At 40.6% G+C, this 26,847-nt stretch overlaps 2 protein-coding genes across 7 annotated transcripts in view; one reads left to right on the plus strand and one right to left on the minus strand.

The window, feature by feature from the left end:
* Positions 1 to 4,925, plus strand: part of Osmr (oncostatin M receptor) — a 57,461-nt gene extending 52,536 nt beyond the window's left edge. For all 5 annotated transcript variants that reach the window (XM_085831465.1, XM_085831464.1, XM_021183607.3 and 2 more), the window contains exon 18: positions 520 to 4,925. In XM_085831465.1, the coding sequence (XP_085687591.1) occupies positions 520 to 1,068 (549 nt within the window). In that variant the 3' untranslated portion in view covers positions 1,069 to 4,925. The remainder of the gene's footprint in view (positions 1 to 519) is intronic.
* Positions 4,926 to 8,216: 3,291 nt separating this feature from the next.
* Rictor (RPTOR independent companion of MTOR complex 2) overlaps positions 8,217 to 26,847 on the minus strand; it is an 89,367-nt gene continuing 70,736 nt past the window's right edge. Inside the window, exons 25-39 of one of the 2 annotated variants that reach the window (XM_021183026.3) lie at positions 26,397 to 26,475; positions 23,915 to 24,024; positions 23,430 to 23,517; positions 22,526 to 22,618; positions 22,047 to 22,153; positions 21,556 to 21,785; positions 18,353 to 19,358; positions 18,007 to 18,078; positions 16,142 to 16,319; positions 15,123 to 15,207; positions 13,990 to 14,223; positions 10,852 to 11,010; positions 10,449 to 10,572; positions 9,039 to 9,177; positions 8,217 to 8,911 (exon numbers count right to left, since the gene is read on the minus strand). In XM_021183026.3, coding sequence (XP_021038685.2) covers positions 8,837 to 8,911; positions 9,039 to 9,177; positions 10,449 to 10,572; positions 10,852 to 11,010; positions 13,990 to 14,223; positions 15,123 to 15,207; positions 16,142 to 16,319; positions 18,007 to 18,078; positions 18,353 to 19,358; positions 21,556 to 21,785; positions 22,047 to 22,153; positions 22,526 to 22,618; positions 23,430 to 23,517; positions 23,915 to 24,024; positions 26,397 to 26,475 — 2,779 coding nt within the window. In that variant the 3' untranslated portion in view covers positions 8,217 to 8,836. The remainder of the gene's footprint in view (positions 8,912 to 9,038; positions 9,178 to 10,448; positions 10,573 to 10,851; positions 11,011 to 13,989; positions 14,224 to 15,122; positions 15,208 to 16,141; positions 16,320 to 18,006; positions 18,079 to 18,352; positions 19,359 to 21,555; positions 21,786 to 22,046; positions 22,154 to 22,525; positions 22,619 to 23,429; positions 23,518 to 23,914; positions 24,025 to 26,396; positions 26,476 to 26,847) is intronic. The other variant, XM_021183027.3, reaches the window with a different exon arrangement.

Raw genomic sequence — 26,847 nt, forward strand, 5'->3', positions numbered from 1 at the left:
GGCTATGTAGTGAGACTCTCTTTCAAGAAAAACTAAAAGTGTGTGTGTGTGTGTGTGTGTGTGTGTTTGGTAAGTGACAGAAAAGAACTCATCTTGGTTTATTGATCAAGCTTTCTTGTACATCTTCAGGAAAAGCTAATAAATTAGAAACATAAACACAGTGATGAGGCAGGCTGGACTAGGGCACAGCTCAGTGGCAGAGTAGCCTTGCCTAGCATGAGTGAAGCTCTGGTTTTGATCCATCCCAGCATAGATCAAACGAATGTGATTACATCTTACTCATTGCGGGCTCCCAGAAAAGTCAGTGGTGCGAGAGGAGGGCTTCATCCATCTGGGAGTCTGACAGATTCCTAAGACAGAAATGACTTGTTCTGTCCTGCTGAGTCATATGGTTTTGTCACAACCTTCAAGTTCACATATGGCCAGGAAGGAATGGGAAACTCAGTGCACACTGTACACATGATACACTTGGACACTCCCTCGTGCATTTATCTTAACATATGTTTGATTCCCTTGCAGAAGAATCCTCACTTAATAATGAATGTCAAAGACTGCATTCCAGATGTCCTTGAAGTGATAAACAAAGCAGAAGGCAGCAAGACACAGTCTGGGAAACTTCACATTGAAGATGTACCCACTAAGCCTCCAATTGTGCCAACAGAAAAGGATTCCTCAGGGCCTGTGTCCTGCATCTTCTTTGAGAATTTTACTTACGATCAGTCAGCTTTTGATTCTGGTTCCCATGGCCTGGTTCCAGGTCCCCTAAAAGACACAGCACACCAACTTGGACTATTGGCTCCACCTAACAAGTTCCAGAACGTATTAGAAAAGGACTATATGAAGCCCCTGGTCGAAAGTCCAACTGAAGAAACTAGCTTGATTTATGTGTCGCAGCTGGCCTCACCCATGTGCGGAGACAAGGACACGCTTGCCACGAATCCACCCATGCCAGTGCATGGTTCAGAGTATAAAAGGCAAATGGTAGTTCCTGGGAGCTTCGCATCCCCTTCTCTGAAGGAGAATAACAGCTTGACCTCAACGATCCTTTTAGGCCAAGGTGAACAGTAAACACCAAGCAGCACAAATGCACTCTACACACTACAGGCACTTTGGGAGATGTAGCTGTTACCATGCCAACACCACCTGCCCTGGTTGGTTCCAGGGGTGAGGGGTGGGGAGAGACTCATTATCTGCAGTGATAATTATCTGTAGTGATCAACGATCACTACAGACCGACAGACTTAAGGACCAAAACTATATAATATGGTGTTCACCCTGAAGGCTTCCTTAGAAATGGCAGATCCGGGAGCATGCTGACCTTGTTATTATTTGGTCCAGGCTCACCCTTATTGCAGTAGCTTGACATAGGGTATACACCAGTCATTTCGCAGAGCCTACCTACTCAAAACTACACAATGAGACTGTGGTCCTAGGATTTTGATTTGCAGTGCGAAAGCATCTTCTTGTAAACTTAACCTCACGCTTCATAGTTTAAGGGTAAACCAAGTGGGTCCGAGGTTTTGATTAGCACCACAAGAGGTTGAGTACTTTACTGTGCAGATTTATCACATTTAATGGAAAGGTTACAAACTAGATTTTGGCCATACCTTGAAATGAGAACTTGTAGTCACCGATAAAGCAAAAAGAACTCTCTTCGTGTCTACACCATAACTAACCAGTAAGATGTGCAAATGGACAGGAGACTCTTCATACGTCTCCTGCAGTAAAACAGGATTTCAAGGAGCTCCAGACCTGCTGCCCAGGTGACTGCATCCTGTTCAACAGACTCGTCTTCCTCTTTAGTTTTTGACTACCTCAGAACAGGAAAAAAAAAAAAAAAGGACATTTCATTGAGTGATGCCTTTTGCATATAATATACACCACCCCCAGCCCCTGCCCCCACCCCAAGCTGTATCTAGATGACCTATTTCACGAGCTGATCTCTGCTCTTTGCACGCTTGGTTGTCTGGTTCAAGAGAATTCTGTCTCACATTCCTGTTGTGCTAAAATACTATAGCCCCAGAACTGGGTATAATTTAAACTGTAGAAGTCAGTTGTGAAGGATCCAAAGCATGTCTTTTGACAAAAATCTACTTGGTCCTATCTGTGGGTTTCACATCAAGATTTAACCAATTTCAGAAAGAAGATATTCCGGAGAAAAACTGTCTGTACTAAATTCATAGATTTTCCTTGTTATTCCGTAAATAAGGTATTAACAATTTCCATAGCACTTACACGCATCAGGTATTAGGCCACAGCATGGAGGAGTACTCACTGTATACAATGCTATTTTTAGGTTAAGGCCTGAACTTCTGAAGATCTTGGTAACGGCAGAGCTCCTGTAATCGACTCCTGGAGCGTGCCACAGAGGAATGACTATATGTGACAGCTGAACACTTACACTGGTTCCTTCCTCTTAGTGCTTGTCACGTTACAGGGCAAGGTGCAGGGGTGCTCCTTTTGTTGTTAGCTGAGTGTGAAGACAGAAGAAGCCAGTACTACTGGCTTTTTTAAGGCAAAGCAGAGCAATTCAGTCCAAAGCAGAGAGAAGCCAGTTTGAATTAGTCAGCTTGGAGAGTTTGAGCCAGAACAGCCGACTTGAGCTAGCCAGCCAGAGTTCAGAAAGAACTAGAAAGGGTGAACCTATTTTAGCAGTAAGCCTCCAAGACAATTATATCTTGCAAATAAGTTACATCTACACATTAGAAATGGAAATACTGCCATGGGCCTGGATTAGTAGAATGCTGTAAAAATGACTGTTAGCACATATGATTGATTACGCACCCAATGGAATTTCCATAAAAATTCAAATTGCATTGTTCATTAGAACCAGATAAAATAATTCTCAAATTTACATGAAAGTAAAAAAAAGCAATCCTTAGCACAAAGAGCAAATGCTGGGGATACCATAATACCAGACTGTAAATTATTATAACCTCCAAGCCACGGAACAAAACCAAATAAAATGGGCACAAAGAGACATATAGATGAATGACATACAGCACAAGACTCAGAAACAGACATACCCAGAAACAGCCACCTAATACATGACAAAGGTACAAAACTAGACTCCAGTAAATGGTGTTAGGACTGAAATTTCCCATCTGTGTGGCTGAAATTACATCCCACTTCTTTCACTCTGTACAAAAATTAAATGGATCAGAGACTCCAATTTGGCCTAAAACTCCAAAACTACTAGAAGGAAACATCAACAAAAACAAGATATAGGCGTAGGCAAGCACTTTCTGAAAAGGCCTTTTAACAGCGCAGGAGACAATGCCAACTGCTAGGTGGGACTACATGAATTAAAACATTCCTGCACAGCAATCAATCAGCCAAGTGAAGAGACAGTGAAGAATGTTAAGATGAGATTCCTGCAGTTCACAGGCCAGAGCCTAGTCAAGATCCAAGTTCATTGAGAGGCAGTCTTAAAAAGATGGAAAGAAGTATGCACTTTGGTCTCTACATGTGCATAGATGTCCCTGTGCAGTCAGTCTGCATGTGTCAATGGTTTATCTCATTTACAAAGTATGTATTTATAAGAAAACGAAGTTGAATTAGACTAAAGGTCACATTAATGAGCTCTGTTGACTAAGCTTGCTTTGTCTCCAATGGCTTAGAAAATACTGAGGTATTCTAAAACCCCAAGGGGTAAAATGGAGATGACGTTTTCAGAATCAGCTGACAAACAAGATCGTGAGTTATCTCCAGCTTCTGGCTCTAAGTGTTTGAAGCTCGCCTAGTGCTCCAGATGAGCACCAAGAAAACCACAGTGCTTTGAGATATTATTTCATGAAATATTCATTAAAATTTTGGTACAGTGGTTTGAGCATTTTTAACATTTTGTGTCTATGTCTGCCTCCACTGTGCCTGTGTATATGCCTGATGCCTAGACACCAGAAGAGGAAACTAGCATTACAGATGGCTATAAACCACCAGGTGGGTGCTGGCATTTGAACCCAGGTCCTCTGGAAGAAGAGTTAGTGCTCTTAACCACTGAGCTATGTCTCCTGCTATGTGAATACTTGCATCTGGAGACCCTTTAAAGATAAAACCTATCACTGTCCTATTCAAGTATGATAATGTCAGGCATACTCTTCACCTGGGTGTCGACATTTCTGGTAAACACAGTATAGCGTGTGAGCAACGATATGAACACAGTCCAAACCCCTGCAGCCAGCTTGCTCACGGTGGGGAAATAGACGTCAGCAACTGCCACAGCGAGTTTCTCAGCTGGCTCTTTTCTTGTGGTGCGATATTCTAGCCAAGGCGGCAGAAGGCTGGCCTATCTGCTCAGGCGAGTGTGTGCAGACTGCTGAGCATCAAACCACTTACATGGTGTTCGTTGTCTTAACACTACTTCAGCAAGTCCAGAGCTCTTCTAGTTAAAGACGTTTCTAGGTCCAAATCTTTCACCATAATGATTTGAAATTCAAGAGTAAGAATGTCACACTAAATTTGGAAGCATGCCAAGGAGTACAATTGGGACCTCTTTTCGTGGTACAAGACCATCCCCATTTATAGACTCAAAAACCCACATTTACTTGAAACCACACCCTGTCAACATCAGCACATGTTTCATACCAAGGCCAATGAGACATATTAAATTTTCAAATAATGCCAACAGCACCACAAGTTTAAGAATTTTAAGTACATTTTATTAACAATGAATCCCTTTGATAAGATGATGCTTCAGGAGGCTTTAATGCCCTTAACATAAACTGTACACATTGTACAAAAACAATACAACCACAATAACAACAACAAAAAATCAAAGTGAGCAAAACCATTTTGGGACAAATCTTATTTAAATTATACACAACTCAATGAAATATTCTTAAGGAAAATATATAAATACTTTTTCTTTCTATGTTACAGTTATACAATATAAATCAGATTTCAATGTCTGTTCAGTGACCTACAAACACCAGAACCTCCAAAAATGTAGCAGCGTATTACTAAAAGAAAAAAAAAAAAAAAAAGAAAAAAAAGAAAAAAAAAAGGTCATGTGGTCAGAGAGCATTAAATCTGAGATTCTCTTTATAATCCCTTACCACTTTTCAAAGCTAATTTAATTTACATCATTTGTTTTACAATGCATCATTAGGGTTTTTGACAGGCTAGTAATGGAACATTTTTCAACAATCATACATTAAAAAATTTTACCACTCCCGCTCTGCCCCAAGACTTTGCATTTTGTGCTAGATCAACCTAGTTGGGGAAATTGTAAAATATGTTTCCTTTTTGGCATAAATTAATTTTTCATACTAAGTATTATAGAGTCAAAATGTGCAATCCATGCATCTGCGGCAGTTATCCACCTAACTATAAAAATACTCAAAGGGCCGGAATCCCACACTCTGTGAGTTGTATAAATGTACTGTAATGAACCCCCGGGGACCTGAAATGAAAACGGCTCTTGTAAAGACTAGTGCAGACTCCTGTGTCTTCCTCAGCACTGCCCTCAGGGTCACTGGCAGGCTGAGGTGAGACTCAGTGTAGAGACACTCTCCAAGCTAAGAGACGTTAAGATGGACCAACAGGCTTTGTCAGTATGGAGGAAATGGAGACCTTCCCAACCCGCACTACTCAGGAAAATCTGAAATGTTTATTGCAAGCAGCTCTTCTTACAAGTCTCCCAAACAATTTTACTTTTCTTTCATGAATTGTGAATTTGGGACAAAATGGAAGTAAAAGAAGGAGGGAAAAACTTTACTTCCAAACTATATTTCCAAAGAGGTCACATGTTCTTCTCACACAAAATTAGCACCTCTTATCACAGGAGAATAACCACAATTATAATTTGAATGACAATTTTGTTTATTGCTTAATGGTCTGTGCTTTGAATGGGGCACCAGGGGCATCAGCTGAAGGGGCTGAGAGTGCATGGAAACAGCACTCGGCAGTCTACACACACACTAGCAGCCCACTGTGCACATCTGGCCTCAGTGATGGAATCCAGCTTCAACTGTCTCAAGCTCTGGACAAGAGCGGAAAGCTACTGAGGACACGGCTCCTGGTGACTTGGATACATCACCACAGCAACAATGCACACACTTCCTAAGAGCCTTGCACTGCCACTGTCTTGTGGGATGTCTCTACACTTACTCTTTATTAGAAACACTTAGGTCAGGGGACACTGTCTTCCTCCATTATACTCTAAGCAGAAACAGAAAAGCATAAGACATTTTAGAGCCTATTTTCTTATAAATACTAAATTTCTCACTTTTTTATTTGTCAGTACTTAGTATGTGAAGCGGAAATCTGTTCTTGAAAAAATTTCAATTAGAAATGACAATTTACAATTAGAAATTCACAGTTTACAACCAGCTTAAGTGTTCAAACTCCTCCAAATTATTAAATAATTATCAATAGTACAAATTTATATGACTAAGATTAATTCTAAACTCTTGAAAAACTACAGTATTGACATTTTGGTAATATCTAATATTTATAGACAATTTTCTCAATGATTTCTATTACCGCTGACATCATTCATAACCTTTTCTGCTATAATAGTCTTAAACACCTATGCTAATCACTTGGCACTGCATGTAGTTTTTGTCATAAAAGTCTACTTTTATACACGTACTTAAAAAGAAATGTATTATACCTGTTGGTGAAACCATGGTTAAACCAAATAGCACTATAAATTTAAGCATAGACAATTTCCCCCAATATACTGATAATCACAAAGCTCTGATATCTTCCCAAAGTAAGTGCTATAGGCAGATATGATCACACACACACACACACACACACACACACACACACACCCCTTTCAAAGTAACAGTCAAAAGTGAAAAGACAATCCTTGGCTTAGGACACTAGGGCACAGCCTCAGGTTCATGATGGCGGACTCGGGCGCGAGGATGGGCATAGTTTTGTGTGAAGAAAAACAAACAAGAATAGTTATCATTAACTCTCAAGGGACGAAACCACAGATTTCCTACTCTGTTAACTGAGGTAGTGTTTAAAATGAATGTCTAAAATGTTAATCCCATTTATGAATAAGACTACATTACTTCCTTTGGAATTGTAACCATTATTTGGTCTAGTATCTCTGACATTTGGTTCTCTGGAAAGGCAGTTTTATTGTCCAAGACCAAAGACCAAGGTGATAGGCATGCTCTTTCAAGCACTGCTGACATTTAATGAACACGGGTTCAGTGATGAAGTTGAAAAGAAAGTTTTACCCTCACTGAGTTTTCTGGGGAAATGCGAACTGTGCTGTAATGTGAGCAGCAGCTTGGAGCCCTTGTCTGCTTTGTTATCATGGAAGTTGCTATACAGTGCACAGAAGAACAACTCGCTCAAGTGCAGTCAAAGAGGAGTCAGGAGGGACACGAAATGCTTCGTCTCAGTGCCAACTTTCAGTGCCAGCAAGTTCAAAGACAAATTTCTGTTGAGTTATGTTTTCTAGTTCACAGGGTACTTTACAGCAGTCTTGCAAACAAGACCATTATGAGAAGGGTGTTCGACATGGGAAAATATGGACCAATGTCTATGACGACGTGTTAAAGCTGATGTGCAATTGTAAAATGGGTTACACAAAGGAATTGCAAAGGTCCTAGTCAGTCCAGCTGGATGGTTTGTTCTAAGATAACCCTTTCACGTGTAAGCAGTCTAGTAATGATGTTCATGCTACCTTATGTACAAATTTGCATATATGTTTACTTCCTGCAAAGGTTTCCAAGTCTCTTTATACATAAACAAATTAGACAGACAAAGTCTTGCCTTCATCAACTTCACAAATGTGATAAAGGCAACGACTCTACTTTTAACTCACCTATAACTGCAATTTATGCAAAACAGGAACACTAACAAAAATTAAATTATCGCTGCTTTAAAATTTAGTAATTAAGGCTTTTCACCACAATTCTGAATCTTAATAACAAGTCTCAATGACGTTTTAATAGGACATATGGCTCTTTCTTTTTTCCGTGGAATGTGTAAACTGCAGGCAACCCTGTCTTTTCCTTGAGAGACTGCAGCATCACTTCACGCTTCCTTTGCTTGGGTCCAGACTGCTAATCTGGCTCAGTCCCTTGTAAGTGGTGAGAGGCGTGGAAGAGGTTGGCTATAATGTGTTCTGACATGAGAAGTATTTCATATTTACTCCTTCCTACATCCCAACCATAGTGAAAAACCTTAATTAGTAGAAATAGCCTTTAACAACGTATTGCAACACCCTGAAGAGACAGAGAACACGTAAGCATCCGTATGCAGTCTAGCATCGTAAACTAACTTCTAAGTTCCGAGTGTTGAGGTTTTCCTTCCGCTTTGAAGTTATAAACCTCTGAAGTAGTGTTACAGACATTAAGGAAGTGTGGAAAGGCGAGTGTGTTCCTCTGATACCAGCAGTTACAGCCCACGGGGTAACAGGATGCAGCCTCGGAGTCAGTGACTCCTGCTTTCCACAGATTAGTAACAAACAAGGCATCTTTTGTATTCACCCTTGATTAAAAAGCATTCAGAAACAACTGTGTGAAGGATGCGTCTTCATGTCCTGTTTTGTTCCACTGCCATTATGCTTTGAAAATAAAAAAATAGAAAACCTATGTAGATATTCAGTGCTTGGCTCTTGCATATGATGGTAACTGAATTAAAACCATGGTAATGAATCACGAACCCCGAGAAGGGCCCAACATGGGAGAGAAGTTGGCTTGGCTAGGAATGCCAGCAGTTCTAGCTGTTCTGTACCAATAACTGCTGGCCAGTGTCAGAAGGTTCTCCTGCCTCACTGTCAGCCCGTCAGTATCTTGTGAGGCTTTCAGGAAATCCACAAGTATGAATACATATATAGTATCTAGCTATAAACGCCATAAATATGAGGTCAGGATTCAGCAGATTCATCAACTACAGGTTGAATTGGTGGAATTGCCAACACAGCCTCTGCTTCTTCATGCATCTAGGAAAAAGTAATAAATTGTTAATTTTTAAAAAAATAAAATTGGTATATAATGTAGACATAATCTTTCAACTTCAAATACAGAATAATTCTGGGAGACAAATTTCAGAACTACAGTCTTCCTTACTTGTAAAAACTGTACATCCTGAAATAACTCTTGTATGAACCGCCGACACTGAAGTCTAAATGTGCAGTGTGACAACAGATGAGAAACTTCAGAATAAAGGCATATGTCATCAAATGTTTGAGGATACTTCTCTTTAATGCTAAAATTAAGAGAGAATATGTTGTGATAAAAATGTAACATAATATATTCATTTTACCCCACCAAATGACACTTTCTGCTAATTTTTTCTCACTCCAGATACTGATTAGATGGAATGTTAGCAATGGTGGCTTAGTAGTATAAGACAGTCAGTCAGTCAGTTAGTCAGTCTGTCTGTCTGTCTTTTCCTCCAGCCTTGACCAATGCCCCCCATGCCTCCATCTTCCAGTGCCAGGATGACATGTGGATGCCGCCATAGCTGGCTTCCTGTGAAGCTTTTCTATTTTACACTTTAGACAGTTCAGGTGTCTGCTTTTGAAAAATATCAAGATCTGAGTGCTCATTGTAAAGTTATTTTCCAGTAACACAAGGAAATTATGAATTGTATTCATTAGACTAGCATGACTACATAACATGCTCACACTGCAAGGCATTTAGGATATTACTTATCTCTGGCTGACTATCCTTCCATGAGGACAGCACCTCAGGAGCAGTCATGTGAGTGGGAGGCTGGGCTGACGGCCTCACTCTTGCAGCTCTGGACCACACGGCCAACACACATACAGAGCACACGTATACGTCTTTAGACAACCACTGCTTGCACAACCCTAAGCTGTGCAAATAAAGATGATTTGCTCACAACTGTCATTCATCAGGTTCTGATTGAGAAACACAGTTTAAGCAGGGCCTCCCCGGCCTAGGCTGCCTTTCAAGCATGTGCTCCTTAGGTCTCCTCAACGTTCTTGAAACGTGGTTGAGAGCCGGGCAGTGGTGGCACACACCTTTGATCCCAGCACTTGGGAGGCAGAGGCAGAAGGATTTCTGAGCTCAGCCTGGTCTACAGAGTGAGTTCCAGGACAGCGCTACACAGAGAAACCCTGTCTCAAAAAAAAAAAAAAAAATAATAATAATAATAATTGAGAAATCTAAAAAGCTTTTTTTTTTTTGGTATGTTGAGTTATAGCCACCAACAATTATTTCAGAAACTGGTATTTAGAAAATTTAAAAACATTTTATAGGTTAAATAGTAAGTTATTTAATTAAACCCCCAAATTTAGCAAAACAAAAAGGGGGTGCAAGAGTGGCCCCGCTTTTCGATATTGTGTTTCAGTCTGGCTGGATCCTCACTCCCTCTTGTAGTCACTCTGCTCTGCAGCCTGAGGTGCCACAGGCAATCACCTGTAAGGCCCACCCACAGGTGGGAGCCCAGCCTGTGACTGCAGCTACAAGTTACAAGCAGAACAAGCTGACAACCGTCACGCGGTTACTCACGTCAGAAGCCCAGTCTCGTGGCACTTGGTGGAGACTGAGCTGCTCAAATTGACGACTAATCTCAGCACTTCTTTACGAAGCAGGATCCGGCACATCGGTGTGTCATCTGGGATGCTTTTAACACCTGAAATGAAGGCATCAGCGTGAGGCCCCGATCACTTTACAACACAGAGTGATTGCAATTCATGGAATTTATTTTCTAACTACACAAGCAGCTAAGACTGGGATCAGCTGCACACAATCTGCTCATAATCTAGGAAGAAGCAGATCCCTGACAGGGAGCCTGAGGATGGATGACACAGGGGAACTCACAGGGTGAGTCTGCTAAATGCTTTCACTAAGACTGACCTGCAGAGCCTGAGATAACCCCAATTAGGAGTAGGAAACTGAACCTCGAACTCACCCAGTAACAGTTCAGTGCTTTTGGTGCTGCTAGCTGAGCCTTCTTCCTGAGATGCACCATCACTGCACCCAGAAATCCCCGAGAACTTAGAGGGAACCACTTCTAAGGGGTTGTGGATCGTCTGCTCGCACCAATCAGAGTACGGAATATCTTGAAGATCTGAAGAAAAAAGCATTTGACTTAAAGATCCACTCTTGCAATAGCACTGCACACACTAAACTCCTTCTCCATTCTCAGTGATTTCCCTTGCAGAAGACTGTCAAAGAAACCCGCATTGCCCAGGGATGAGCATTCAAACATGGAACCTGCTAGAGAGTTGGTTTCCTAGTAACAAAACTCCGTAGGAATCTGTGCGTGTCTGAAACTCAAGCAGTTACATATAAAATGGGAACACAGCGTACTGGTATTGTTCTCTCGACCCACCCTTTCTACCTGTATCTGAATGCCTTATCTGGCAGTAAATATATTTACAATTAGGTGATTTCAGATCTCTTCCTAGTGTAATTTTTCTTTTTTGCCCTCACAGTGGCATTTTCAAGGCAACCAAACATGTAAGCTAAAGTACTTTTTTAGTGTAAAAATGTCAAGGGCATGGAGCGGCCAGACGTTCATTGTTAAAGGTGCCTGCTGCTTTGCCTTCTTACCCGAGTCCAACTCCAGGGCCCACAGAGGGAAGTAGAGAACTGACTCCCTCCACTTGTCCTCATCTTCAAGTGGCCCTGTGGCACCTGCGCACTGGCACACGTGCAAGTGTGGGACATAAGCACACTCCAGAGCACACTTAAAAATGTAATAAAATTTAAAAATATTTCCTAGGAACTAAAATCAAAACAAAATTGATGATTATCCCTTCACAGGAAGTAACATTAGACATCCTACAAAAATCACACAAGCTTAGTACTATACAACACAATGAAAACGAGCTAAGCATTTCACTAGGAATAGAAGGGTGATCCAGACAGGGATGCTGAGCACAGCCGGCCTGTTATCCTTTCTTCATAATAACAATGGGAGAAAGGGAGGTCCAACTTCAGCCAATGTTGGTTCCGACGAGCTAAACACTGCACTACATTTTATTCCACCTCCAAGAACTTCTAAGATTACTATTTCCATTAAGTCAGCCACACTAGTTTCATGTCAACTTGATAAAAGCTAGTCATCTGAGAGAAGAGAATCTCAATTAAAAACAATTCTTACACAAGATTGGGCTGTCAGCAAGCCTGTGAAGCATTTTTTAAATTAGTGATTGAAGGAAGAAGGGCCAGCCCACTGTGGGTGGTCTTGGGCTCTGTAAGAAAGCAGGCTGAGCAAGCCATCAGGAGCAAGCCAGTAAGCAGCACTTTCCATGTCATCTCTATCAGCTCCTGCCTCCAGGTTCCCGCCGTGCTCGAGTCCCTGCCCTGACTGTCTTTGATGATGAACAGTGATGTGGAGACCCACCTGCCCTCTGTCTCCCTGGTGCTGGGATTAAAGGTGTGTACCATTATGCCAAACTTGTCTATTAATTTCTTATCAGACATGTAGTTTGAAAGTATTTGATTTCTATAGGTTCTTTCACTCATTTATTTCACTCCGTAAAATATCTCATTATAGCTTTGGAAGTTCTCACTCTTGCTTCCTGTGGGATTTTTGTAGTGCGCGCAGGGAGGCGGTAGGTGGGACTCTGAAAAGTCCTCACCACTGAAAACACCAAGCAATTGTGCAGCTTCACTTTCAGGCTCTCACTCATGGCTTTACTCCATACACTTATTCAGTTAGCGACCTCTAGTGTTAGTTACTTCCAGGAGGAGACCCAGTTGTTCTTTTATCAAAACACTGTCCTCACTCACTCCAGCAGGTGTCCTTAGCCCCTCTGCTGGATGTCTGTCAGCTGAAGATGTATAGCTTTACCTCAGCTTCTCTACTCTGTCATCTTTATGTCTGTGTTTAATGCTGATCTCATGATGCGCTGATTAAAGAGCTTTGTAAGGATTTTGTAGTTAGGTGTAGAATTCTGGTTGTGTTCATTGAAACAGTTTTGGTGGCTGGTCTTCCTGTGATTTTCATAAATACAGAGCTCCGCCACAAGTGCTTCAAACACTGTTTGAGTATTTAAAGGAAAAGAATGTGGAGTCGCTAAACCATGCAAACATTGGCAAATGACAGAAGATGCCTTCCTTTCTGTTATTTGTTTTCTTCCTTTCTTTCAAGACAGAGTTTCAATGTATATCTCTATTTGAGCTGGACCTCACTCTTTAACCTCAGAAATCTACGTGCTTCTGCCTCCTGAGTGCTGACATCAAAGGCATGTACCACCACCGCCCTGCCTCCTGAGTGCTGACATCAAAGGCATGTGCCACCACCGCCCACCACAGCCCAGTTACATGCGCTCTTTCCTATGGTGCGTAGTACATCTAACACTTTACAAATGCTCAAAAGATAATCATAAATAAACACGTTTGTAAAAACAAAAATCCATCAGAGTATAGAGAGGCTCCGAGGTCCAGAGTGTGAGAAGCCTAGTTTAGGAATCTCTCCAATTCAGGCTTCTACTGGAACTTGGAACCACTGAAGGGATGGATTGTTTCTAAGCACTCTCTCAAACTATTTGTGGCAAATTACAGCAAGTACATTGCTAATGGGCGTCTCCCTAGTACCATCAGCTGACGCAGTCACAAGCTGGGAAGTAATGAAACACTAGGGACAATTTCTGCAGAGACGACCAGAGAACTCTGGCAGCACTAGCGTTCTGAGGGTAGCTAAGTGATATTTACCAAGAAAATTATCTGCACGAACACTTTAAACACTAAATGAAAGTGTGCGTGTGTGTGTGTGTGTGTGTGTGTGTGCGCGTGTGCAGCTGGGAAAGGAATCCTCATTGCAGCAGCTGTTGAAAACTTAGGCATGGTCTACCAATGATAAGAAATGAGAATGACGAAACCCACAGAACACAGAGTCTAATATCTATTGATCTTAAGCAACATTATTAAAAGACGAAGTGGAGGGAATGAAGGCTGGACTACTAATAGTACACTAAGCAGACGCTGAAGTGCATCCATGTCTGCGGTTGGAGAAGGAGTAGGAAGGCCGTCACAGCAGTAGTAGGGCTGCTGGCGGGCTTGTAAACAGAGTGGAGTGAAGTCCAAGGACACCACTCACCGGAGTGACTACAGATGGAACTTAGTTGGTTACTGGGCTGGAAGCCCAGGATTTCAATGCAGACACAGTAAAGGCAATTGTCATCTGTGTGCTCCTGCAGCCCAGTGTCTTCTGTGCTCTCTAAGAACAGAGAGGCGTCCGAATGGACAGAGTTCATTATTTCTGTGAGACTCATCTGCTGCCGCAGCAAGTGAAAAGAGTTCTTTACGAGACCGCCGGCTCCAGATGAAAGACCTGCATGTTTAAGTAAATAAAAACACAACTCGATAACGACACTGTCGATATCTTTCTCATGTCTTAAAATAGTAGTTTATAAAGATAAATATTTAGAAATCTCTATGACCCAACATCTAATTCTGATTAGGAAGGAAAGAGAATTCTGTGTTTTAAATTATGAAAATTAAAACAGCACATATTCATTTACTATTTCAATATAAGGTTTTTAAAATACAACTGAAAAAAACCAGATTATTGTAGTATTTCAATTAACTCTCATAATTGCTTAAACAAAATCAGTAATTCTAAGAGGTATAAATTATAAAGCTACTGAGTCTATGCTTCACATGCACATACTAACTTCACAGCACAGAATAAAATGTGTGACTAATAAGCTAGTCCTCACCTTGTTTCATTCTGAACAGCTGTGTCTCTGACCTATAAAACTAGTTGTAACATTTCTCTTGCACTTTAAGAAAAATGAAAGAACTATTTTGGATCTTATCAACTTAAGAGGCTGGGATCCTCCCTGCAAAAATATTTTCTTAAAAAAAAAAAAATGTGCTTTCTTTACCGTTGCCTGTACATGAGATCTGTTCTTCTAGCTGGGCTGCATTGTTTGGCCTCAGTGAGAGTCAGGGAGGCCCCCAGACTCAGAGAACAGGAGGGGGTGGGGGAAGCGGTTGTAGGAGGGAGTGACTGGGGGAGGCAGAGTGAACAGGGTGTACAGTAAGTAAGTAAAACGTAACATAAAACATTTTAACTGTGCTTTACTTTTTAGTTGACTGAATTATTTTGGCTTAGTATTTAAATTTAAACCGCAGAGTTTAGTGGACCTAATTTTTAGTGTTATCTAAGTAAAAAGAGCATTTCATTTTTAAGGGAGGAAGTCTCAGTAAAACAAGCAGCACCATTACCTCCTCCATCATGGGAAAACATTCTTGCACCTCGGTCATCTGGTGGAGGCACGTGCTTTGATTGAAAATAAGGAACATCCTTTATCTAAAACGCATACAAATCATGGTCAGTTTCATCATACAAAGAGATTCATTATGAATATTAAGAAAATTAAAGGAAATGCAACAGAAACAGAATTACTGTAGTAAATAAATCTAGAAAGCAAAGTTTACTAACGATGATTAAAATTACCAAAATATAACCAAACACTGATCTCTTAACCATGGTCCTGGTGAATTAAGTGGGTACTCAAATACTCTACTGTTTATCTAAATCTAAATTGTTTACCTAGAGGCTGGGCACGGTTCCAGTGAGTTAAGGGCGCTTGCTGTAAAGTATGAGCATCTGAGTTTCAATCTCCACCATGCACATAAATGCTAAGTGTGTTCACATCTATGTGCTCGTCCAACACGGGCAAAAAGGATGGAGACAGAATGACTGGGAGGGCTTGCTGGCTGCCCAGCCTAGCTCCAGATTCTAGGAGCAATCCTGTGTTGAGCGATTAAGGCAAAGTACTAAGCAGGATGACCAATAGTTTCTCTGTCTACTGCAAGCATGTGGACCTACACGCATATATGCACCCACAGTACACATACTTCTACTGTACACACAAAGAAAAATAGACTGAAGAAATAATAAAACAGCCACCTAAGAAAAAATGTATTCTCCGGTACTATTACAGGCAACTAGAAACTGTCCTATCTCATGGGAGCAGGGCTACTGTATGTGGGCACAATAAGTGGCTGCTGGAGAAAAGGGATCAGAGACTACAACACATGAGTCAGACAGCGTGCTGCTCTAGAGACTGCAGCCTCGGGCGGACTAGAATACAGAGCAGCTCAGATGTAAAATCACCTCCAAAACCTATTGGTGTAATCCACTATAAATTACAACTTCTAATAAGGAGCTACAGAACATTAAAAACCAAACCAAACCAAACAAGAAGCCAGCTCATAGAAAACAGGAGCACTTTGGGTACCTGGAATATGTCATTGATGTCTACTGGAAGAGCAAGTCCAATGTAGTCATCGGAACCTCCATATGTAGCACTGGACACCATAGACCTAACTGAGGAGGATCGCTGAAGGGTGTTTTGATTAATAGGACTTAATAAATCTTCTTTATCTAACGATGCATAACTTAAAGCTTTCATAAACCTGTGAACATCACAAAAGAAACCTTGTATTAGCTTCTTGATTTACACTGGTAAGTGTATTAGAAACAACAACAACAAAACCCCAATTTACACTATCATCAAAGCAGGTAGTCAGCCAGGAGCAGACCACCTGTATCTACTGTGAGCACATCAGCACTAGCATCAGCTGCTACGGCTCAACCACAGGGCCAGCAGTAATGCTCAGTGTTGCCAAAAGAACAACTGTTATGGCCCCAGGAAAAGATGAAAAGGGAGGCAGAGAGAATAATGTCCATATTTAGAAGAATACAAAGCTAACTTACAGACAAGCACACTCAAAGACTGCCTTTAGACGCAGAGAGATGCTGGACTTGCTATACTGTGTATCTACTAGGTAGCGTACTGTTGGAAAGTAAGCCTAGTCGCTTATCAATCCTGTGTGCTAATTACCGCTTTCATCATCATGCAAGGTGTCTGTAACACACAAGGTACACACACCGTGGTACAATCCTTCCTCCCGTTTGTAAATATTACAAAGGACATCTCACAGCCCACTGGTCCGCCCTTACAGGCACAGAAGCCTCTATATCCACGGCATGTGGACACCTCCCTAAGGTAAACTCTGTCATACTCATTACTATTCATGCCACTGTGTATACCTTGTTAAATATATGAAACACTACTCAAAGTCTCACATTACTAACTGGAAAACCAAGTCTTAAAAAATGTACAAATGTAAATCAAAGGATTATTTCACACAAAACACACAAAGAAATATGTGTTTGACATAGTAGCCATTAAGATTATAGAAGCAAAGTAATTTCTAATCTCCAAAAAAGTACTCGCTTCTGATGTTTATGAACTTTGTGAAAGAGGTAACTTTAGTCTCTTCACTTTCCAATTCTATTTCAAGCAGCTGTAGCTCCATTTTGAACTGCATTGTTTATTGGATTTGTATAGCTATCCTTCAGGAAGAAAAAAAATTTCTGCTTAGAAAGTTAACATTGTGAAAGTTTAACCCACGGATCTAGCCGAGTGTCCAGTAGGCAAGCTCACAGAGCCGCAGGCAGCCTAATGCAGCAGCTCTAGCCCTCCATCCGTGCCTCGTGGCTGTGTTCCACACTCCCGAGGATGGCAGAGGCAGAGACTTCCAGTTACAACAACCATTACTGTACATTTTTATTAAGAGGGGACACAATTCACTATCTGCTGCCAGGACCTTCTTTATTAAAAATGTTACGTAAAAATCAGAAATGAGCCTGATCTTTTAAAGAAGTCACTCCCAGTTCTGACAGTGAGAGTGTCCTGTAAATGAGGGCTCATTTCCTCTTTCCCAGAAAGAGAAAACTTTACTACCTGACACCTAGCAGTCTGCTTAGAGAAATATAAATCATTTAAACGGATATAATTCAACTATGAGAATTCCAACAACAAACAGGTGTGGAACTTCTTACAACTGTCAAATTTCAAAGTGTATCATTGTAAAAAACAAACAAACTATACTGTTAATAGCTTGATATACCCTAAATATGGAATATTTAATGTATAATTAGAAACTCTTGCTTAGTCTTGAGGACCCAGGAATTCTTTTAGTGTTTATTAGGTTCCTTTTTAATTATGTGTACTTAAAGCAAAATAATTGAACTGAAGTTTTCAGTTATTTTAAAAACTAGTAAGAGGTCACCGGTTGGAGCTTTACCTTGACCTACCTGAAAAGGCTGTTTGTTACTGTAGGTCTTAAGCTCCTGACTCCCCCGACATGCTTCTTTTTAAAATCGATCCTTGCAGAAGCGAGAAATAAATAAGAAAAGCTTGTGACTGTGTAACCTTGCAAACTGTGTTTATTTTCAGGGCCTAATGGAGCTTATTTTCCCCCCTCGCAGCTGCAAGAATCCATTTCAAATGCTATCAGGTACCGAGGAGCTCTCAGCCTACTGAGGTAAGTAGGTCAGTTCTGAGACTTGGTTTCTGTGGTGCTCAAGCTGACTAGTGTCTTACATTTCAATCTGTTAAAACCGAACCACGTTGACTCATCTTTCAGTGCATACTGCTCACCTGCTTGGCGTCAGTCTGGATTCAAAGCTGTTGGCCTTCATGGTGATGGTGTCCGTGAAGAGCACATCTTTTGCGGGCGATGCCAGAGCTTCAGAGTGAGACAAGGACGGGTGCATTCTTTGCTGCTGTAATCTTTTCAATGTAGCATAGCCAAAGGCATCTCTAGAGCTTGTGTAGCTGAAGTTGCAATCTGCTAGACTTTTTATTGTTGCAATGGAGGGCGCTTTAAGGGACTGTGCTCTTCTAGGAAGGGTATGAGAAGAACCTGGTGGCACCAGGGACACTGAGTTCGATTTGGAGAGAGACAGATGGTTAGACTGTGGTGTCAAATAGTGGCTCGTCTTAACAGTTTTAGTACTTACCACGGTACTCAGACTTCCACAGTCCGTGTCCATAGCTGTGGGGTCGACAGCGACTGTCTCTCGGGAGGGGCTCGAGCTCATGGAGCTGATGCCGCTCGTCGTAGTGTCCGTGTTAAAGCTCTGGCTGCGGATCTTCATGTGGGAGCTTGCTGAGCCTTCCACAACCAACCTTTCTCGGCTTGTGTTTTCTCTGTGAGTCTCGGTACCAAAACTCTTGGGGAATTTTAGGTCATTCTCTCCAATACTTGGAGTGCTGCCCGTGTCTTCAAGGTGCTTATTCCCCACGAAGGAAGTTTCTAGCTGCAATGATTTCTGTGCTGAGGAGCTTGTGAAGTCTTCGCTGTGATTAAAGTCCACACTGGGCTCGGTAAGTGTTCTGACTCGCCGGTTGCTTGTCTTATTTTCAGATGACAGTTTTCCTCCTTTTGGATCACTGCTACTGCGGTGTTTTTTAGTAGGCAAAGTAAGTGAATTTAAGATACGATTCTTTACAAGTTTGCTGGAGGCAAAAAAGGGAAATGAATTTTTATCTTTTATGGGTCCAGGTCGGTCATAAAATGCTGGCTCAGCATCTTCATTGATGTCAAGGAAAAACGTGCTGGTGGAGCTGCTGCCGAAGCGGTCGTCCTCCAGCATGAACATGCCTGTAAGTCAACAACCGGCTGTCAGTCAGCACAGTGCTGAGGGCTACCGCACTGTCCAACCCGTCCTGGGGAAGGGGATTAGTTAATAAACCTGCTTCCCTGGCGCTCAGAGTCGGGATGGGAATGAGAAAAGAAGGTTGCATCATGGCGAGGACCTATGAAGAAATCTGCAGCGCTCACCCTAGTACAGAGTATATGAGGCTCCTACTGACTGTTCCCAATTGTCAAGAGAGAGTAAAGGAGCCCTTCAGCACGGCCGCTCATTCTGCTAGACAGAAGCGGCATGGCTTCTTTACATTACAGTGGCAGGAGACACTCACCTTAGAAGAAATGAATTCCCTAAACTTGAAATATACTTCATCCCTCCACACCCGAGTTATTTCACAAATGGCTTCAACTAACCAGAGACCAAAAATATTCATAGAAAGGTGCTTATATTAAATATGTTCATGTACCTTTCTTGTTATTATTTCTTAAGCAATTAAGACCAAAACTTAACATTGAGCACTCAGATTGGGCATTACAGAGGATCTAAAGATGATATAAAGTATGTAGGAGATTTGTATCAGAATCAGTTCTGGTACTGAGGTGGGAGCCTGGGATCTCTCACAGATATTCAAGGATAAGTAAACTTATAGAGAATAAAGGCACACTGGTAAGCGTCACCCTTAAACCAATTATGTTCACTGTCCATTTTGCCTTATATGCTATTCTTAGTGTCTACCTGTAAGAGATCAGCTAATGTAGGTGTCTGTCTAATGATACCTGTAAGATTTATTTTATTTGTAACTGTCCTGTTGAGTAATTATTAAGGACTTTAAATATACTTTGGGAAAAAAAAAGAAAGTAAAATCCTAAATAAGCTCACAAATTACACTGTTTTTCCAAATTTTCCAACTCTAAGATACATCTTTTTATATGGAATTTCTCAGGAATCAATCATGTAACAAAGAGTATGGAGAAGTATAATGGGCAAGATGTATTTCTTTTTCTTGTTGGAATACGAACATTAGTACATCTTATAATTCAAGTTATCACAGACTTGGGGTGAAATATGGTTCAATAAATGTATGATTCTCTTTATGTTTTGAGATATGATTTTATACTGCAGTCCACCTGGCCTTAAGTTCACTAAGAGCTCCAACTAGTGTTGGCAATCTTTAAGCTTCAGGTTTAAGTGCTGGGCTAAAAAGGTGTACTTGCAGACCCAACCTCTCTCCTTTCCTTACTTGTGTTGTACCAAACACAGACCTCATCTAGCTGTCCAAGTTGGTCTTGGACTTATCCTGTAGCCTAGACAGGCCTCGTGATCTTCCAGCATGAGCATCCTGAGGCATGTGCGACCAGGACTAGTTTGTGTTATCTAGTTTGTTGCTGCTGCTGTTGTTTTAAGACAGGGTTTCTCTGTGTAACAGCCCTAGCTGTCCTGGAACTTGCTTTGTAAACCAGGCTGGCATGTAAAACATGGAGATCCACCTGCCTCTTTCCCCATCCCGCCCCCCAAGTGCTAGGATTAAAGTGTGTGCCACCTAGCTCACTTGTGTTATGATCTTAGAGCAAAGAAATATGCCTATATTTTTGTACAACTCATAGCATCAGCACAGACTCTGAATCCATAGTCTGCTTCACAAATCATTTATTTCTGACATCCTATCTTTTTACGAATCCACCCATTTCCTTTCTTCTCTCTAGTTCTGAGAATTAAACCCAGAGCTTTACAGAAAACAGTCAAGTGCTCTACTACTCAGCAATACCTGCGGCTCCCCACACTTGTTTTACATCTATGATTTATGATCATCTCTGATTACAAAATTCCTAAAACTATCTCAAAAGCAAGGGAGAGAACAGGTTAGCTGCTAGTTACTGCTATGAAAAGAAATGCAGCTTCTAATAGGATATAACCATTAAGACACTAGTTTTGAAAACGGTAGTATTGGATCTGGGTATGACTACATGTAGTCTGTAGCCTAGCACTCAAGAGATGGAGGCATGAATATCAGAAAGTCAACACCATCCTTGGCTGTTCAGCACGTTCCAGGTCATACAAGACTCTTGCCCCCCAACAGCCCAAAGACTAGTTAGAAAAGAGAAATGTAAACTCAAGATTGTAATGAATACACTGAAGCTGTGAGATCACAAATAAAAACTCCAACCCAGATTCTGGGGTTGACCTGACGTGACCCATCACGGTACTCACTTGATGGTGCAGACTCACTCTCACTGTTATGTCTCGAGCTGGTCGACTCAGAGTTCAAGCTGAGGGTGCTTGGGACAGATGAGAGCTCATTGCAGAGCTGCTCCACATCATCTGGAACCACTGGCCATAGATGCTTGCGACTGTGCCTTACAGAATCCCAGCTGTGACATTTTAAAATATCACAGCCTTGCTTGGTTTTAGCTATGAGCCCAAGAACATATACACAGGTCCTGCATGTAAAAATATGTGGTAAAAACAGTTTATAATTCCAAGGTAAGATTTCTTAAATAGCCATAAAAGAATACTGTATGGGTATTTATATTTTCCTTAGAAAGACATTTAAAAATTGTTCAGTTTGTAATTAAAACAAAAAGGTCAGGTAGCAAGGCCACAGACATTTACATCGACAAGTAAGAACCATAGAACCCTGCCTTACATTTATTTCTAAGTACGAACGTGCTTACTAGAAAAACTTCAAGAATGTGACATACCCTCTGATGGAAAGGACCTCACACTGTTTTGCAAGTTTTAGTATATCTGGGATCACATTTTCTTCCTGTAGCAAATTAAGCCCCCAATTCGATGAGCCAATATTTCCCTAAAAGAAATATCAAATATTTATAAGACTAATATTTTGAAGAAACCTTAAAATCTACCAAGAAATATATTTAAATCTAATGGGGGGGGGGAGTCCATTAAAAAAAAAAAACCCAAAACTTCATAAATAAGATGTGCTAGGAGTAAGCAAATATATTTTACAAGAAAAACAGAGGCACTAATAGTTTAATCTAACATCTGTTTCTTCAGCATACAGATGATCTTTAAGTTGGTAGGAACAATCCTGGTCTTTAAATATTAATCTAAAAGCAAGCTCAAGGTAAAGTAATTTTAACTTATTTAGTATTAGTGGAAGAAACCTAAAAAACAAAACCCATAAGCACTGGAAAGACCAGAAATGTTTACTACAAACCAAGGCCCAAAGAGAGGCTTTCAGCTTTTTAATCTCTTCCCATTTATCCAAGTCTGGAGTGCGAACATTGTGACAGAGTTCTGTGATGATACTCTGCAGAGAGAAGGAAGTACCACGTAAGCATCTTATGCTTGTCTTATACTGGACACTGGCACAAGACAGCAAAGGTGTCCTCCCGTCCTTTCTGCTCACTGAGAACGGCAGGAGCACTCAGCTTTTTTAGGAGGCTCGGGCTGAGCTCACAGTCCACACTTCTCACTAATCTGTACTAAGTTCAGCTCAGCTTCCGAAGCAGGGAAGAAACTTGATTACAATTTCTTCAGTGAATCATGAAGACCACAGACCTTAGCTGAGGCTAACACTACACAAGAAATTAGTTATTCAAGTTACCGAGCATCCCTGTGCCTTGAATTCTTAATCTGTAAGTGATTATAGAACCCATCTTACGAGGTCTTGTGAGTTAATATTACATATGAAGTAGTTACTGAAGTACACGGTACCTAGTATTACAAATCATAAATATTAATGCTTTTAAAAAACTGTGTGTGTGTGTGTGTGTGTGCCACAGCACACTGATACTAGAGGAAAACCCACACAAGTTGGATCTTCTACTACATAGCTCCTTAGGAGCAAACTCAAGATTATCAAGCTAGACAACAGGTGTCTGGGTACCCATGAGCTATCTCTTCTGTATGTTTGTTTCTTTTAATTAGAAAATAGCACCTCCTTAATACTAATGTTTAGATTTTATCACACTATATGATTATGACACCCAGCAACTAGAATACTGGCTAAGTCAGTTATAAAACAGCTTTTGAGAAATCTTCGCAAAGATAATGATTTTAGTCCTATTAATATTTTCCTTTTACTTTTTTTATAATTAAAATGCAAATTACGTTTTTACCTGTACTTCCAGTAAATGGCAGCCTGTTTTGTGGTGTACCAGTTGTCCATAAAGGTGTACGGGCAGGTAGACATGAGGTCGCTGTAGTCTGGTGTGACGAAATATGACCGAGAAAGTTACTAACATGTTTAAGTATGCTAAGTGAGTAAACAAGTACTAATAAGTTTGGTACAATTCCTGACAAAACTACAGAGGGGCGAAACCATGAGGATGTCTCTGGAAAGCTCTCAAAGTTTAATGGTGAGCAAGCCGGAGCTAGTGCAGCAGACTGGGCTGAGGCCATGGAGCATGTCTAGGTGGTGTGGCATGGAGCATGCTTAGCACGCACTATATTCCATTAGCAACGTGGAACCCTGGGCAAGCAAGAGCTCTCCTCTATCAGTGAACAGGAGTCCTCGGAAACATTTTAAAATAACTTATTAAAAGCTGCTTTTAATTTGGCATTTGAGAGACAATAATACAGGGACCCACTGACTGGGCCATACCTTTGATTACTGCGACGAACGTAGTTATCACCATCAATAGGCTTCCTGTATGTAGTGAGGGCTTCATTAAGTTGTTCCTCAATCAAGTCAACATACTTTGAATTATATTCCTAGAAGATAATATTGTTTTAAATCTTCTGTTTTCATAATTAGCTTCACTACATTATAGCAAACCTTGGCGTATGCTCACAAGTTTTTAGGAAAGGAGAAGCGTAAGCTATGAAGGCACATGCTCTATCCCAGCTAAAAGAGCTCTGTAGAGCCTCTCCTTCCATGTCAATGAGCAAGTAATGGCTTCTGTCATGTTAGAGCTCTCATTTTCATTAACAAGTTGTCTTCTTAGCATTACATTCTGAAGACATTCAGGAGAAATTGTAAAAAGAAAATTAACTGAATTATATAATTTTAGTGTTTTTAGATAAAATTCTTTACTAATTTAAGTCAGATCAAAACCAAAATTAATTTCACATACATACCACTGAAAAAAATTGTAACTCATGGGGTGAGTGCACCATTCTGCTATCGCTATTACAAGAGACTTTCATTTCAAGCTGTCAGCAAAAGTAAGTAAAAGCAACCTGGAAGGCAACTTAGCAGTATTTACTAAAAATTAAATTCAAATTTATTTGTATTATATTTTTAAACAATTTAATTTATATACTTTTAGAACTATGAAATAGCTATCCTTATACATGTAATATAAGCAAATACCATTTATTTCAAAAAAAATAGGTGTTTCAGGCATAATCTAAATATATTTTAGTACCAGGATTGGTAAAATTATGCAGTCCTTTAAAAAAAAAAAAGTAGTGGCCAGTGAGATAGTTCAACAGGTAGAGAGACACTTGCTGCCATGCCTGACAACCATTCCAATCCCTAGAGAGTCCATAAAGGAAGATAAATGACTAAATGACTCCTGCAAATTGTTCTATGACTTCCACACGTGGTTGATTACATATGTGCGCGCGCACACACACATATATATACACACACACACACACACACACATGCACGGTGGAGGTGTTTAAAAAATGAATGAAGTAGATCTAAATGCACACTATTCTGGAAAGTTCTGTGAGATAAACTAATAAATAAAAATTCAGTTGTATTTACATTTGCAAACTGAATTAATCCCTTTACATTTTAAATAAAGGACATAAAAAATATGTATATGTGTATATATATGTATATATATACACTTATAGCTGTATACATAGTCAAGTACATAAAAAAAAGAAATTGTGAAGGATAGCATATTCAGAGAAGACAGGGCCGGACAGAGAAGCTGGTTTGCATTTTAAACCAGAGACTATGCCAGTCAAGCACTTTAACTTAGCATCCTGCTCAGGCCACTGAAAGCTCTTCCTGGTCACTGACTGGGTTTTATATTTACTGTACATTTACTGTAACAAGGGCTTAATTAATACTATCACTGTACTTGCCTCTAATAAAAATGTCAGTACAAAAAACTTGATTAAGACAAGCGTTTGAGCTTTCTGCAGGCTTAAGTTATTATCCACGGGGGTATATATACTCAATGATATCTTACCAGTAACAACTAGAACCATATCTTTACCATTGCTGAAAGTCATGAAATGGATTAAATTTCTAATAAGGGTTATTTTGAAGATCTGGTCCAAAAATATTGACCTGGGAGGTCAAGGAGACATGATCCTCCATCCCAAGTGTGGCTGTCTACTACTAGGAGGTGATGCAAAAGGCAGAGAAAGGGCAAGATGGAAGGGCAAGGAGATACAGTCCTTCATGGACCTGTAGCCACTACGAGACTCAGCCAGATGACGGGAGACACTGCCTTGTCAAGAGCTGTATGAGAGGCCCATGAGCGTAGCCTCCGAGAAAGAGTCAACATAAATCAGCTCACTTAGCGCCAGCAAACCCATGAGTTTACCAAGAGAAAGAATGTTCCTTCCTCCTGTTTCACACCTGGAGTAGTATGAAATTTATTATCCAAAAATAGAGAAAAGGGCTGGAGATGGCTCACTAGGTCAAAGCAATGGCTACTGTGTGGACCCTGGCTTGATTGTCAATATCTACATGGTGGCTCACTGCCTTTAGGATGTCAGGTCCAGGGGATCTGCTGCCCACTTCAGGTGCCTCCACAGGCACCAGGCACATGTGGTCAAAATAAATGGGGAAGAACAAAGGGCTCAAAGCGTGCTTGCTATCAAGCCCAATGATCTGTGTCTGAGTCCTATGATCTACATGGCAGAAGGAGAGGGCTCATTTCCATAAGCTGTTCTCTGATGTTCATACAACACACACAAGATAAATAAATAAATCTAACATTAAAAAAAGAAGTATACAAATATATATATTAATGTAAAATTAATATAATTTAGCATTAATGAATGAATGGTTAATTTGTTTTTTGTTTTTATAGATAGGGTCACATGCATGTAGTGAAGGCTGGTCTGAATTTCCAAAGGAAAAAAGTATATCTTATTATTTCATAAGAAGTTACCTTGTGCCATTTTTCCAACTGTTTTGCAACATAACCCCTTTCATTCAGGTAAGAAAATCCTTTCGGAATGGAAAGAAATCTGTAAATTAGAACAACCATAACTGAACATTGCGGCCAAAAAAATTATCTAAATTAGCACAAAGCATATGCTTCAGAAACAAACAGACCTTGGACTATGTCCAGTATAAAACAATCTGTAAAGTATTAATATTTCAAACACATGGACTTCCATTTCTCTCTCCATCTGACAGTTACACAGATAAAACCATGGGTGCACTGTTGTAATCATCTTTACATACGGTACTGGAAGGGCACTCTGACCACCACACCTGACTCAGCCATTTAGCTGCTAGAAGCCAGATCAGCCATTCACCCAGCTACGTTACTGGATCTTAATACCATAGCTTGCAACCATGTACCTTATATGTCTACCTGATTCAGAAAAGCCCAC

This window comes from Mus caroli, unplaced genomic scaffold, assembly GCF_978045245.1.
Source record: "Mus caroli unplaced genomic scaffold, Mus_caroli_1 scaffold_16, whole genome shotgun sequence".
In the NCBI taxonomy this organism is placed as follows: Eukaryota; Metazoa; Chordata; class Mammalia; order Rodentia; family Muridae; genus Mus; species Mus caroli.